This window comes from Dendrobium catenatum, unplaced genomic scaffold (genome assembly GCF_001605985.2).
Source record: "Dendrobium catenatum unplaced genomic scaffold, ASM160598v2 fragScaff_scaffold_593, whole genome shotgun sequence".
Lineage (NCBI taxonomy): Eukaryota > Viridiplantae > Streptophyta > Magnoliopsida > Asparagales > Orchidaceae > Dendrobium > Dendrobium catenatum.
The window spans coordinates 194,895-210,932 of record NW_021319055.1 but is presented as its reverse complement, the minus strand read 5'-3'; the positions used below and the strand labels follow the sequence as shown (position 1 = coordinate 210,932).

At 35.0% G+C, this 16,038-nt stretch overlaps 1 protein-coding gene across 3 annotated transcripts in view; it reads left to right on the top strand.

The window, feature by feature from the left end:
- Window positions 1–165: 165 nt before the first annotated feature.
- Window positions 166–16,038, top strand: part of LOC110102304 (general transcription and DNA repair factor IIH subunit TFB2) — a 28,383-nt gene continuing 12,510 nt past the window's right edge. The window contains exons 1-10 of one of the 3 annotated variants that reach the window (XM_028694896.1): window positions 166–202; window positions 878–1,086; window positions 4,779–4,917; window positions 5,436–5,603; window positions 5,861–5,929; window positions 14,956–15,049; window positions 15,132–15,232; window positions 15,352–15,397; window positions 15,469–15,528; window positions 15,712–15,780. In XM_028694896.1, coding sequence (XP_028550729.1) covers window positions 4,805–4,917; window positions 5,436–5,603; window positions 5,861–5,929; window positions 14,956–15,049; window positions 15,132–15,232; window positions 15,352–15,397; window positions 15,469–15,528; window positions 15,712–15,780 — 720 coding nt within the window. In that variant the 5' untranslated portion in view covers window positions 166–202; window positions 878–1,086; window positions 4,779–4,804. Of the gene's footprint in view, window positions 203–805; window positions 1,087–1,349; window positions 1,466–4,778; window positions 4,918–5,435; window positions 5,604–5,860; window positions 5,930–14,955; window positions 15,050–15,131; window positions 15,233–15,351; window positions 15,398–15,468; window positions 15,529–15,711; window positions 15,781–16,038 lie in introns of those variants that run through there. The other 2 variants (XM_020830587.2, XM_028694897.1) reach the window with 2 other exon arrangements.

Genomic DNA, 16,038 nt, shown 5'->3' with positions numbered 1-16,038 from the left:
CGTCGTTGCTGTTCGGCTCCGTTGCTTTTGCAGGTGTAGAGATTGCAGTGTCGCTTCTTTGCTGTCGCTTCTTTGCTTTTGCTTTCGTTGCTGTTCGGCTCCTTCGTGGCTGTTCGACTTCGCTCCTGCGACGACTTCAACCCGGATCGGAAGTTACAGCATTTTGATCGGAAGCAAGAACGGGAGCTCGCTGGCTGTGAAGGTAACTATCTCCCTTTCGCGGGCTTCTTCGGATAAATCCCGCTCGGATTTACTAAATCCGGCTACCCCTCGGATTTACTAAATACCGGATTTAAGCTATAAATCCGTAAATCCGGGATTTACTGAATCCCGAGATTTAACGCGCGCACAAAAACTGTTTGGCTGGATTTAGCGTAAATCCGACTTAAATCCCGCTGTAAATCAGATACCAAACAGTAAGGGTTGAAGAGCAATGCTAGTTCTTCCTAAATAAGGAGACTCTGTATAGAAAGATTATTTTGTTTTGAAATAAAATTTAGTAGATATATTTTCAAGCAAATAAATAAATATATTTAATCAAGTATAACTATTTTGATTCACGTTAAATAAATATTTTTTTTATATATTTAAATTAGTTATGATCGGAATATTTGATAAAAAAAGAAAAATATGAGCTTGAGTTTTATAAAAAAATAATAATTTGACGGGAAGATAATAATTAGAGATATAAATATTATTATTTTAAAAATAATTAAAAATTAAATGATGTTTAAAGTCGTCTCACTAAAAATATAAATATCTGCAATTATTTTTCACTTATAATTTTTTGCGAGAATTTATTTAGGTTAAATACCTGTACTCCCTCCTTTACTCCGTCGCCTAACTCGCGCCTGGAACCGCCGATCTTCTATTCCAGAAGGCTGAATCAGACGGAGAAGCAGTCTTCGTTGTAACTGGAGAGAATGTCGCCTTAGAAGGTGCCAACATCGGGGAAGAAGGCCGTACGTATTGCTTGAGAAGAAGGCATCCCGCCTTCGCTAGAGGGTCCGGCTGTTTTTGCTGGAGTACTCGCCAACGACGGAGAAAAGGTCTCCAGATAAGCTCTGTGATAGCTTAGCGGAGGAGGTAATTATTTCGACAGGAATATTTTCCTACACGGGCCGCTTTCGTATTGTACACCGACTGCAACATACTATTCTTTGGTGAAGTCTAAATTCCATTTTAGATTTGAATTTATGAAAGTTTTATTTGATTAAAAGAGACAAATGACAGAGCAGGAGAAGACTAGTTAGGGAGGCCTGTGAGCTGGTGTGTTTTGATCATCATTTCTCTTATGTTTATAAAATCTGTTGCCTCGTTGTTTTTTTTTTTCTTTTCAATTGACAAGGGATATAAGGGATATCATTACATTGGGTGAGATTACACAGCTCATCTTGATATATTGATTGGGAGCTTTGGCTACCAACCAAGAGATTTGGGTTCGAAATTTGCCTAAGTGATGTGTGTGAGTTTGCCTTTAATTGGCTCAAAAGTATAAAAAAAAAAAAAGAGATTGACTTCCTTATTAAATGTTGTAATATATATTAAATTGATTATGTTATTACACTTTCATAAGCTAAATAGATTAGTTGGTCGATTAGGCAATGACCATTTCCTTGTAGTTAATGTTTCATGCATTTGATTTTAATCTAATTGGGCCTTTTATATGGCTAGAAATTATGTGGTATGCTGCCCAAACTTTAATTAAACTGATTGATATTGTTTCTAGCTATTTTCTAATCTTGCACATTACTTTCTTAACATGGTAATGGAATCAGAACACTTTTTTGGTGTTTTTCTTTCTTCTTGTAAACTCTATGACTAACAAAGGCCAAGCATCATCACAAAGATCTATCATCAACCACTCCAAAACCAGCAAAATCAACCTTGGTATGGATCCATCAAATACATAACATGTTCATCATTTTTATCGATTTGCATATACTCATCTCCACCAAATTAAACAATGTCAATTATCTGTCTTGGAGTAGAGCCATGATACATGCTATAATGTCCAAGAACAAAATTAGATTCATCAATGGAGCCATTCAAACACTCTCCAAAGTCTAAGGACTTGCTCAATATGCATTGTCGAATGAGTGTGATAGCATGATCTTATCGTGGCTAACTCACTTGGTAGAATTTATCTCGTCAAATGGGCAATTCACGCCAAAACAACACAATATGTTTGGGAAGATTTCAAAAATCAAATTTCATACAAAAATCCACCACCATTTGCCAAGTCCAAAAGTATCTATCTTAACTCACACAAGGTCCCATGATAGTTTCATCATATTTTGCCAAGACCAAAAGCCTTTGGGACAAGTTAGAGACATATTGAATATTTTTCACCTACAATCAAATGAAAGCACATCATGATGAGAAATAATAAGATCGACTGATTTAGTTCCTTGTTGGGCTCAATGACACCTACAATGTTGTTTGCACAAATGTCCTCATGATTACATTCTTACTCATTGTCTCGTTTGAAAACTACTTTTGAAACCCCAAAATTCTTTCTTAACTTAATTACCCTTGAAATCTCCAATTAAGAAATGATGGTGATGGTGCGTGTGTTCAAGATATGCAAGTCGTTGAAAATTTTTAAAACTCAAAGATTGCAATGTAAAGGGATACATTATGAGACATATATTCATGATTTCGGGTGATTATAGAAATAAAAGAATTAAAAGGAGTTCCATTGGGAAATATTGGGCCACATCATTCAAGGAGTCACATTTAGAGATGTTGGAGTCACGTTTGAGTGCCCCATGAATTAATTGATCTAGATTATGGAATATGAATCATTTAGATTTTTTTTAATTGAACGGTTCAAATTTAAGCTTGATAAAGTTTGAAGCATCATTTTAATGGATAATATGCATTTAGAATGAGGACAGAGCCATTTTCTCAAGTTACATAATTTATTTCAATCTAAGGATATCTTGTTGACACCATTTACCTTTCTTTTGAAGAGTAATTCACTATGCTCCTTCATATCCTGGGGCATTGTTTTTGTAATCATGTCATCCACTTGCACTTTTAATGTTCAGGAGAAATTATTAGCTGATATTTAAAATCATTATTACATGCTATTGCAGAATTATAAGTTAAGTTCATCAAGCCTCTTATATGAAGCCTCTATAATATACAATCAAGCAATAGAATCATGCCATTTTATGTGTTATATATTGCAAGTGAACTCATGTATCTTATAAGGTGCTAAGGCTTCTATTCCATTGTGCAGCTCAAAAAGTGAAGGGCAGGTTTTGGTATTGAAATATCTAGAGAATAATACAAGAACTAATTACACCACCAGAGAAGTATATAGTCATATTCAATAGTTAAAAAGAGTTCAGGGGTTTTGGATGAGGAAAACATGTTATTATTATGGAGCATGAAGAACCTGCATCTCATATTTTGGTATAATATTTAATAATTGCAATCATAAAATTATAAGCAACTAATATTCTTGTTTACTTGAGAACATTTTTTAAAAAATACAAGTTATTTGAACATTACTATTTCAAGCTATATGGACTTGGATAAGGAAGGTAGTGAAGGGCAGGCTACTAGTGATTGGGCTAAGTTCGGAAGTTCCTCGGCACCATTGGGCACTAAACAACTTTAATTTGGAGGATGATTAAGCTTATGATAAGAAAAACTCCTACATCATCATCATCCAAAGGTTGTGCTATAAGAAAGAGAGTTTGTGAGACTGCTGATCAATCCCTCTTGGAGTGTCCATCACTATAACTTAAGTGTCACAAGTTGCTCTTGTTATACAAAATTATCCCTCTTGAGCTGCTTAAGAAAGAACATTGTTTAATGAACTCATAATAGGGTTGTCAGCATTTAGATTTTAGTGATTAGGAAAGGGATAAGATAAATGAGAAATTATCTAATAATTACGTTTTAGCATAAACATTTCTATCCAAATTGCATGAAGTAAAGGCTCGGTGGTTGCACAACTAGCTAGGAAACTAGATTAGATACTTAGATTTCATTAGTTTTATGATGCATTGAATATTTTAGATCTCTGAATTTATTTATTTAGTTAACGGAGGCATTATCTTTAGTTCCAATATTTATAAATATTGTTTATTTTCTTCATGATCATGTAGTTTTCTCATTGTTAATCTTTTATCTGTTATTTTTAAGTATTTTGTTGTCACAAACTCTTGCAGAACCTAATAATCTATGGAAGCATAAACAATCCTTATTAATGGCTAATTTTATTATTATGTCTCCCTGTTTCGTATTCACCATCCTCTATTTTACTTGCTTCTTTTTGGCTGTTTTCTCGCATTTTTTGTTTTGTACATGATGTGAAGTTCCTTTTTTGTTTCAAAGCTTGAACTTTGAGCATTAAAATTTATTGCCGTGTTCTCTTGTAACTTGTTTCATTGATTGTAAATTGTATCTTTATGATTTTTTATTGTAATTAAAAGAAGTTGATGCGTTTTAATAAATACATGATAATAGTTGAAAGTTTTGACCTTAATAAATTGGAAGTTGGACTCCACAAAAAATAAAGGTTGGAATCAGTTTTCTTGTTTAAATGAGAGGCCTGTCAATGCAATACGCTGGAAACCACATCAAGCCAAACGACTTGAATTTTAGAATGCAAAATTTTCCTTAAAAATGATACTCTGAATCAAATACATCTTATTTTAGAGATAACATTGCTATCTAAATGACTGCTGTATAAATAGCATTGCTATCTAGATACACTTACCCAAACAGGCCTCTAACAAACTCTTTCATAACTGCATCAGTGATTTGAAAGAGAGGGAGGGCGAGGATGCCACAGGTGAGGATTGTCGCGAAGAACTTTATGGACATGGTGGCAGTGCTACCTGCCATGAAGCTTGACAAGCTCTACGAGAGTACCTTTATCTGTGAGGCTGTGCTCAGGTACATTTGCCATATTTGTTTCTTTACTATGTACAATGTTGGCTTGCCCCAAGATAGACATTGGGCAGTAAATGAAAAATTAAATCAGGTTTTTCTGATTCGATGCCTCTTTTTGGTGGCCAAGGAAAGGATTGGGAATGATTGCATAGATATCTATAATTATTAATCATTCAAGCAACTATTGAGCTTATATTTGCCTAAATAAGTTTTGCAAGGATCTCCACAATTTGAGTTATTTTTTTCCTCTTTGTGTTTCTATCATCTTAATAATTATTCTTTCTTTGCATAATTTGTTTTGTTTCTATTATTATGTTTTGGGTTTAGCTTACTGGATGTCCTCACTTCTTATTGTTCTAATCAAAGACTTTAATTTACGCTATTTGTTATTAGTATTAAGGCTACTGAAAAGGGTTTGATTCTGAACCTCCTCTTCTATGAGCAATGCAGTATTCTTTCGCTAGTAAATATTCAAAATATCAAACTCCAAGCCTGATCTAATTTATCCTTCTTTTGACTAGGTCTTTGCCACCTTTGGCTAAGAAGTATGCTTTGCAAATGCTATTTATTGAATCCCCAGTTACAGCCAAGTCATTTGAAGAGTGGGTTTTGCCAGATGGATTCTCTAAGCATAGAGTGGCAATTGAACGGTTATTGCAGCTGAGAGTTTTTCTTGAAACTAATGATAGGTGTGATTAGTGAACTTTTCCTGAGTTGTTTTCATTGATTTTTTTAATCAGACCCATTAACCTGTCTACCATAATAAATGTACCATGTCATAGTTATTTTGTTATTCTTTTATGAACGGTGATCATATAATTACTGAATATTCCTTTAGGCGTCTAATAGGAATTAGGAATCATTAAATATGCTAAGTGGAAGCTCTAGGGGAACTGTGCTATCAAAGAGGTTGCATGCTTTTAATCTTATTTTTGATCGCTAACAGGAAGAAGGAGACCAGTTACACAATGAATCCTAAGTTCCAGAGTAACATGCGAAAGTACTTGGTACAGGGGTAAGTCTTCTTTTTTTCCCTAATCATCATAAGTTTTTTCGCAACTATTTGAGGTTTGTTTTATAAATCTTTTTTTAGTCCATTTATTTCCATTGAGTGATAAATAAGTTCTTATCTCATTCCGCATGATTTTATTTATTTGCTTTGCTGGCGCATGTTTTTTTTCATGCAGTTCTAAATTTTTTATGAGGTTGTTTGATTGCAGGTGCTTATAATTAAGGGGTATTCTAAATGTAGTGTATTTAAAATTCATTAGATTATTTTTTGTATGTGGTTGAAACTCATAAAAATAAAAATAAAAATTATAGATATAAAAAATATCTTGAGAATTTGACTCTTAACAAGACTCGATGGAGAAAAAATATTCATAGCCGATCCTACATAGTGAGATAAAAGCTTGATGATGATGATGATGACGTTGTTATAATAAAATTAACCTAATGTAGGTCATAGAGAGGGATTGCGGGATGGAGGTAGACGTGATGGTGGGGGTCGCACTACGACGACGGGCGTGTCAATGGTGGCTTCACATTGCAGGTGGATATGCAACGGGAACTTCACTATTGGATAGACAATATATGAAACTTTGCGCTCAGTTTAACTGCTAATCACCATATTCTGCATAATTTTTATTCGTTTAGTCACAACCAACTCATATTCTCACTTGGAAGGTTTGATTGTTAGGTGGATTTAATTCTTAGTGGGAATGTTTGACAATCCTGCATGCCGTCAATTTCTATGAAGAATTTTGCCAAGAAATTTCCTAGAGGTCAAGCTTGGATTGATGAATGGATACAATTAACATTCCATTATAAGTAATGTAATCATATAAAGTATAATAGTTCAGACTTACGCTCATTTTGCTGGTCTTATGATTTTCATAATTGCAATTTAGAAGTTACATTTAGAAAGCTTTTTTAGCAGAGAGATTCAAAGCTCCATCTGAAGGCAACTTGTTTCTCTCATGTGATGGTAACAACTTTCCGTTAAGGAAGTTACTAGAAAACGAAAAATTGAAGTACGACAAGAGTCTCCTATTACATAATTACATAAGAGTACCAAATAAGACTTAGGTAATCACATGAAACCCCACGATTGTTTAAAATTGCACAACCAGATATCCTAGAGCATGGTGCACTCATAACTGACGCCGCTCGCACTCATAGTTGCAACTGAGGGTAAGAGGGAGAGAAAGCAACTCACTATAATGATGATTTTAATGAATGCCTACTAAGTAAGGTGAGTGGGGCATACTTTTGAATTTATAAATTATAATCTTAGTGATTTAGACTACTTGTTTATGTTGAATTGGGTGTGAAAGAGACTTATTGTTATGATCTTACTTTATTTAATTATAATCTTTAATATATTACTTTGATGTTAGTAGGTTACTTTTTATTTCTTTTTTAGTTTAATGGTTTGATTATGAGGCTTATGCCTCGCCTCATAGGCAGAAAATATTTCAATACCCAATTGTGCAATTTCAACTCTTGACCTCATATAATTTGTGCAAAAACAACAACATCAAGCCTTTATCCCATTACATGGGGCTGGCTACATGAATCCTTTCTCTCCATATAATGCATATGAGAATAAAAATGATTAAAATTATAATATTTCTAGAGATTAGGTTTTATAGAACAATTTTAAAAAAAATTGCTTGCAGCTGCTATCCATGGATCATACTGTTCGTTGCCTACACTTGTCTTGGAAGTTTGCAAGATTACTCCTTCATTCTTTGTGAATCATTAATTGTAATAAAGTTCTTACTTCAATTATCTAGATTATGTCTCATTGTATTTCTTCCTGCTTTTGTTTTGTAAAGTATTTTTCTTGTCTTTTGTAAAATCATAGATCATTTCCTTTATTTATACCTACCTTGTACTCTAGAATCCTTGAAGAATTAAATCAATAAATGCTTCCACATAATTTTGAATGATCAGAATATTTCCCTTAGCCCTTTCTTATATTTTTCCACCTATTTTTTGCTGGTCATTCCGACTCGTAGCTGAACTTTATCAAATGATCTCAATCAGAGATGAAGTTTATCTATAGGAAAGGAAAGGAAGATGATGTGAAACCAATTGGAATTGCATTAGAGATTATAAAGAAATTGATTTAAGCTTTGTAATATAAACTAATGTTTCATAAGATTAGATGCTTAGACTTAAGGCCATCAATAATGTAAAGGCAATTCCGCAATTAATTACAAGATAGATTAACAATGTAAAAGCCGCAAAATGCCATTTTAGACCTCGCACATTTTTCAATGCGTCGCGACGAGTTTTAAGTGAAAATTTCAAAGTTGTCGGATTTTGACGAAAATAATTTTATAAAATTCTACGCAAAATTCTAAGAAATTTGATATATAAAACTTATATCTAATTTTGCTCAAATTAGAAATTAAAATTCATAGAAGTCTCTTATTACCCATAATATCCTTAGAGATTATTAAAGCTTGAAATGTTTAAGTGAGGGCATTTTAGTCCTTTAGCCATCTAAGGGAATTAAAGGGGACCGAATTCATACGTTCCTCCATTACATCCGTTCGGCCGAACCGACTGAAACCGAGAGAAGAAGCGGAGGCGGAAGGGAGACGCACGGGCAAGGCTTGGACGATGGCTTTGGTGGAGGATTCCAGCGGCCCGACTTGGGGGAAATCGAAGAGGGAGATTCAAGGAGGCTAAGGTGAGTTTTTAAGAAAGAGATTCTTTCATTTGCCTTAGATTTTTGAAAGAGAAATTTTCTAGAGATTGTCGAAAACCTAGTTTTTCTTAAGAACTTAAGAGGGAAGATCTAGGAAATAATTTTATGCATGAGAATGTGCTTTTCTCCAAGAATTTTTAGGGTTTCTAAAATTAGGGTTTTCCCAAATGTTAATTTTATGAAATCTCTTAACGAAGTTTGTTTCTAAGGGTTGTAAGATTATTCTAATGGTGAAATTTTGAGATTTTTCTCAAATTATTATTTTTCTAATTTTTTAATTTAATTTAAATCCGAAAATTAGTTTTCAAAAATATTAATTTGATGAATAAGAAGTTTAAGCATGTAAAAATAATAATATTAATGAAAATGTGTTTTCCAAATTTAAGGTTTTAAGTTAAAACCGAAAATAGAAATTTAATCTAAATTATTTTGGTTAGGAAATATGATTTTTGGCAAGTGTAATAACAAATAATATAATTTTAATAAATGATTAGGCAAATTAAATTCATATGTTTGTAATTATGAGAGAGAGAGAGTGGGAGAAAGATAGAACTAGAGTAGTTTAGAAAGAGAAGGAGAATTTTGTTTTAAATTATTTTGTAGATTTTTAAATAAGAAATTGATTCTTATAGGTGATATTTGTAGTGACCTCGAAGGAAGGAGAACTAGTGTGAAAATCGAATCCCTCGAATCGATAAGTATGCATGATTCTTTATTATAGTAATGTCTTTTGTTTCTTTCAAATTATATGATTTGATAGATCAATCATGATTCTTTACTCTTATCTAATAGTTGATCATGCAAATTACATATTACATTTTATGACATTATATGATAAAGTTTATGTAATATATGAAATGAGATGATATGAATGTTATATTGAATTCTTGTATGTGCATGTTGAAATAATGGAGCTCACCTCCTCATGGTACTAGCTGGGAACGCTGTAATCGTGCACGTTAAAATGATAAAGGATATAGAAAAAGGAAAATGGTAAAGGAGTACCTTTATGGTACTAGACGGTGACTCTTCTAACAGTTGTAATATATACGAAACGAGAAAGTTAAGTATATTGATATGAATATGAAAATGAAAATGAAAGATATAGTTTTATGATATGATATATTTAATTGCATGTTTTTAGAAAATCATTTTATGTTATGTTCATATGAAATGTGACATCTAATATATTATGCAGTTTACCTTGATTACTGTAGTTTAGAATTGTGTTTTATTTACTGAGCTTTGGCTTAATGTTAATTGTTAACATTTTTCAGGTAAGCTTAAATTAATAAAAAATGAGTAGAAGGGGAAGAAATGTTTACCGTAAAAGAGGAGCTCATGATGAAAGGTAACTTTATGAATATTATTGATTTTATGTTTATGTAATTTCAAATTTGATGTTTTAGAGACTCTTTCAAATGTTAAGATGATAATTTTAGAAATTAGATAGTTTAGTCTACCGTGCGACCTCTGTTCCTGCCTTGCCTACGCGAGCTCACCTGGCCGGGTCGTGATCAAAGTTGTTTGTGGATTCCAGAACTGTTTCTCTTCTTAAGTATAGAGCTAAGAAGAGGCTTTTGAATACCAGGAAGTTTAGTTCTAATTTATTCAAACATCTCCTCTACTATGTTAGGGGGTGTCCTTTTTCGTACATCGGGTTGCCCTTATACCCGGTGTACTGACAGCATCTTGATCACCACTATCATAGGTGATGCTTGTACTTGTGCCCACAGTGGTTCGTTGTACTTACGACACACTCACTGTTGTTATCCACAAGCAGCTTGTGTTCATTTGCAGGGACCCGTTGTATCCACTACAACCTCCTAGAAATGTTCGTAGGAGACCATCGTTTCTTGCATCACATCCACCTTTCACCAATCTCAGGTGGTTGATGATTGCATTTGCTGCAGGGACAGATCTTTGATTGCTGGTCTCCAGTATTGCCATCTCAATCAACAGGCATTGTTGCTTGTGTTGGAGGTTCCAACAGTGCATGCAGGAGGGACACCCGTGCATTCTGCAGCCATTCGTTGATCTTGCGGGTACGATGCACCCGATTTCGTAGAGACTGTTGTAGGAGTCAACTACATTCTTTGTTTATATGCATTGAGGTCTCATAGTGTACTTGCTTGTACCTCGATGTTGGTTATGAGGATGTTGCAATATCCTTCCTACGAGGGCTTGCGGTCTTTTGTTCTTATTGCATCTTGGCCACATTCATTTGCAAGGGTTAATGTAAATGCCACACATCATCCCTCGTTCATGCTAAGCTTGATGTCTTCATTCATTCGTCTCTCAATTGAGATGATCGATACAAGTTAATGCATGCCAAAGCTTGCAACTAATTCATGTACAGGTCCCTTATTCCTTCGAGCTTGAATCTGAAAAGCTCAAGTCAAACTTGCTTAAAATTCAGCTCAAGTTTAAGTTCTAACTTGTTTCATTTAGATTCAGATATTTCATTAGTCATTTGAGCTAACTCTTATGTCATTTTCAAGTTCAATTCTATCAAGTCCACAAGCTCGAGTACAGGTCCCCTGCTGTCCAACTCAAGCATTCACTTGAGTTCAAATTGTTCAAGCCATTAATGTTCGAATCCAGAGTACAAGTTCAAGTTGATTGTTCATAATTTTCTGAAATATTTGCAAGTTCAAGTTATTCTCATTTGATTTGAATTCAGCTCCAATTTGATTTCATTTTATTTGGATTTTGACCTTTAGAAATCATTTGAATTTTGTTGTGATTAAAGTCCTCTATTCGTTTGAGTCCAGGTTCTTGTTCTTTTGAGTTCAAACAGGTTCGGGTTCGAGTTCAAGTTCAGCTTGTTCAAATTCTGTCCAAGTCCCATGTTTCAATGGAAATTTCGGCAGCCTCCCGGCGTCTCCCCCGTTTAGGAGAAAAAACAAGAGGCAACCTTCCCCCTCGACGCTACGTGAGCACTTCAGGTAGGTGTCAAAAATGACACCGTGGTCGCATAATTTATTTAAAATCCCCGCTCGCTACGTGAGCGTTTAAGGGTTTGGAGCACAAGTTAGAAAAAACACAGATTTCCCCCCTCTGCACTACGTGAGCGTTCGGGGGTACTTATATATATATATATATATATATATATTATCCTCCTCGCTGCAAGCGTCGCAACGGTTTTCCTCCCTACAACGCCACTTGAGCGCGTAGGGGGTTTGCCTGCTCGTTGCTAGCATTGAGGAGGGATTCTTAAATCGCCGCGAGCGCCGCGCCGGTTTCCCTCCCTACAATGCTACGTGAGCACGTTGGGGGTTTTAATATTATTATTATTATAAATAATAATATAACTTTAATATCAATATTAACAATAATACTATTATTATTAATAATAATATATATAAATAAAGGGAGAGAGGGGTTACCCTCTCTAGCTATGTAGGTCGGCGGCAGTGTAGGCTCGGGCTACAGACGGGCAAGGGGAGATCGGATGAGAGGGAAGGAGGTCGGAGGATGGAGAGAGCTCGGCTTGGGGAGGATGAGGTAGGCAAAGCTCTTTCTTTCTCTCTCTCTCTCTCTCTCTCTATCTCTCTCGGCTTGACAACTTCACGGGATTCGGCCGAAGAAGCACGTGGACGGGAGATGGAGGGGGATCGATCGGGATCTGGTCGAAGATCGGTCGTGGAGGTGATGGGTAAGAAAGTCGTCGAAGGGGCGAACTCGAACAGCATCGGAGGAGCTGGGGAGGTTCGGTCGTGGCTCTAGAGGCTGGAGCTCGACGGGCTCCAATCGTTTCTTCCGATCCAAATGTTGCAGCTTCCGATCGTGGGAAGGAGAGAGAAGAAGGGCTCGTGGAAGAAGAGCGAGAGAGATCGGGATCGTGAGAGAGCAGAGTGCCGTGAACTTGCGCGGGAGAAAGAGGTCGAAGGCCTTCATTGCTTCGAGCTTTTAACTACTCGAATGAGTCGTGCGAGCGACGTGCGAGACGCGACGCTTGGTCGTGCGAGGAGTGGCGACGACGTGCAAGGTTCGGCACAGAGCAGGTATGCACAATCTCATTTTTCTTTTTTTTTTTTCTTTTTTTGCTTTTGGTTTAATAGGGGAGGTCAACAAGGGTACAATCGTCACAACTAATAAAAGAAACACTAATACAATAATATAAATAAAAAAAATAAAGACTTCTGATCGAGGCTGTCGATCTGCGCTGCTTTCGATGATAGACATTCCGGAATCTCCTGTTGTTGTCCTCATGAGAAGATTATCTTAATAAGTGGCTTGTGCACCAAATGAAAAGGAACCCAATTATGGACATGTAAAGTGAAAAGTACTACTGTTGTGTTATGGTTAATTTCATTACAAATAAAATTGGAGAAATTTAGGTATACTACAAACTACCAAAGAAATTTGAGATGCAACAAAAGAGAGCTAACCCGATGTTGATAATACTTGCCCATATTTGTGATCAAGAGCATTCTATATGACATATGATAAGATGACTCCGGCATGGCATATTTCAGCTCTTGAACTCGTTATTTACAACGTGATATCCTTGATGAAATATAATAGAGGTGCCTCAAAGATAGTACATAATACATGAAGATGAACAAGTGTACAAGTTCCTATTCAATATATATAAAAAATTAGATGATGTTCATCAGATAAACTTAAGCATGAAGCATCTTCCTAACATTCCTAAAGCTTTTACCATGATTTGAAAGAAAAAAAAAAAGGAGAAAGATAATATTAGGGGTGCCCAATAATTATCAGGGCTTTATCAACTTTTTCTTTACAGCCTATAGAACCAAATTCAACTATGAGGTTATAGGAAGAAGACAATATGTACCTTTGTGTGATCATTGCTACAAGTCATGATGAACTCATTCCAACTGGGAGAAGATACATGCAAAACCTCTTGACCACAAATCAAGGAAAGAACTTGCATTCGTGAAGTTCATGAAAATGCTGTCACTTAAGGTTGCAACATCATTTGACCAAAGTTCATTCAACAAAGAGTAAATTGAATTCCTTAAAAAATTGCTATAGCAACAATCCAAGTCTCAACAAACCCTTGGAACCACTGAATTTGTTACGAGTTCAGTTGATGTTTTTGAAAAAGGTAACTCTCAAAATGCTCTCATGGTTACTTCTAGAAAAGCAAGATCTTTGACTGCCAACTCAGGTGCTTCTGATCAAATGATTAGTGATCCTATGATTTTTCATGAGTATAAACCATACTTCGGAAGTCTCATTGTTCAAATTACAAATGGATCTCTTTCTATTATTGCTGTCATTGTATCTATCATATTGTTAATTTTATCTGTCATATTTTTAAATGGCATTATACTTAAAAATTTGTGTTTCATATTCCAAAACTTGGATTGTAACCTTATTTTCTTTAGTAAAATTACAAAGGATCTTAATTTTGTTATTTCTCCTAAGTAAATGTGAATTTCTAGACTTGGATTGGGGGAAGAAGATTGACAAAGCTAAGATGGTTGTTGGTCTCGACCTCCCTGGGAAAGAAGAACCCGAGTGGAAGTCTTGGAAAAAGAATGTGTAGTTTTAGCTTATAGCATGTGTAATGAGAATGCAATTTGTAGTTTTAGACTTTTAGCTTATAGCATGAGTAATTAGAATGCCAATATGTTATGGAAATGTCGCTCTTGTCATCCAAATTTTTTTGAGTCTAAATATATCGTGTCTATCTTTTCAAACAAAATTATGAATCTTATCCATGTGAAAAATCTGTTATCCAAATGCATTCACAATTCTTTTCCCAGCACCTGAACAAATCAATCCATAGTGATGTTGGGACCGTCTTGGGTATCACCAACTCTAGATAGTTCGTTTCATTCATTGATGATTACTTTAGAATCACGTGATTGTTTCTTATGAAAGATAAATATAAAGTTAGCAATATAATTCAAAATCTCAAGAAGATGTGCAAACTCAGTTCCAAGCTAAAAGACAAGTTCTTTGGCTATAGTCTATGAGGTAAAATTGGTCAAATTAAATGAACGTATAAGCTTGAACCCATTTATTTGCCATCTCTCCAATAAATTGTTAAGCTGCAAAGAACAATTTAAATATTACCGCATAACTCAAAAGGGAAATAATAGAAAGAAAGGAGAGATGTTAAAGTTAAAATAGTTCACAAGCCATGCTTTTGGCATATGTTCTTTGTAACTTAGATGTGTGGTCAATTTTTTCCTTGATGATCACAGATCTTAGGTCAGTGAACTGACCACAATTGACCTGTATGCTCCCCTTAAAATCTTTTTTTCTCATTGTCCTCTTACATGATCATTCCACTTATCATTAATCATCGCTTTTATATCTTTAGAATTGTTCTGCAGTGGAACTTTACCTAGAGAGCCAATGTCCTTGGGTGTAACAGTGAGATTACCAACTTTGGAGGACTTGGAAGCCTACGCACACAAGCAATGGGAGGTAATCTCTTCATGCTTATGTTTGTTTAGTTTGATGTGCTATTTATGTCAATGACATCTGGCATTATATACGGTAAAACCAGTGTTTCTTGTTACAACTCATAAATTCAGCTCAAGCACAAAGGTTGACAAATTTCAGTTCGTCTATGATTAGAGTTTTTCAGCGTGGCCTTCTAAGTTCAAGGTTATCAGTTTCTGATATTTCCTTAATCAATTAATACCAATATGTCATAGATTGCCCCCCTTAACTATGTATAGTTTACATATTTACTCATCTTGGTTGATTGCACATTCTTCCTGCAGAGAAAATGAAGCTCCAAGGTTAACTGAGAATGGTTTCCAATTCCTGGTGCGTGTTGTTTGAGCTGTTCTGGTGTATTTTATGTAGTTCTGTAAAATCTCATGTGTTTTCTTGTGCAGCTAATGGATACAAATGCTCAACTTTGGTATATAATAAGAGAATACATTACAACTTCTGAGGTAAGAGCAAACATGCTCTAGCTGTTAATATGAATTCATTAGTTACATATTCTGTAATTTGATGGGAATTAAGTTTTAAGAGATCGTAAGTATGTGTACTAGAGCCACTCTGGCATTATTTATTCACTTATATGTTATGATAGAAGATTTTTCTAATGTTATATCTTTTTTAATATGGCACAGGACCGTGGAATAGAGCCCACTGATCTGATATCGTTTCTACTTGAGCTAAGTTTTCATTCACTGGGAGAGGTATTTAACTCTGCTGGTTAAGACATATATACACACTAGCTGCCTGACATTAAGCATTTTCTTCGAACAAGTGCATTTAGTTTTTCTAGCTACTAGAACGTAGGTTAAGCCAATTTTCTGAAATTATGTAAGATGATAACTTGCTCAAAATGCAATTGTTCTTTCCGAGTCATTGAGTTTTGCTTGTTTAAGGTGAGCTATGCAGTGTATTGTTCTTCCAGAGTAATAGATCTATTCCCCTTCTTTCTCTTGGTTGTT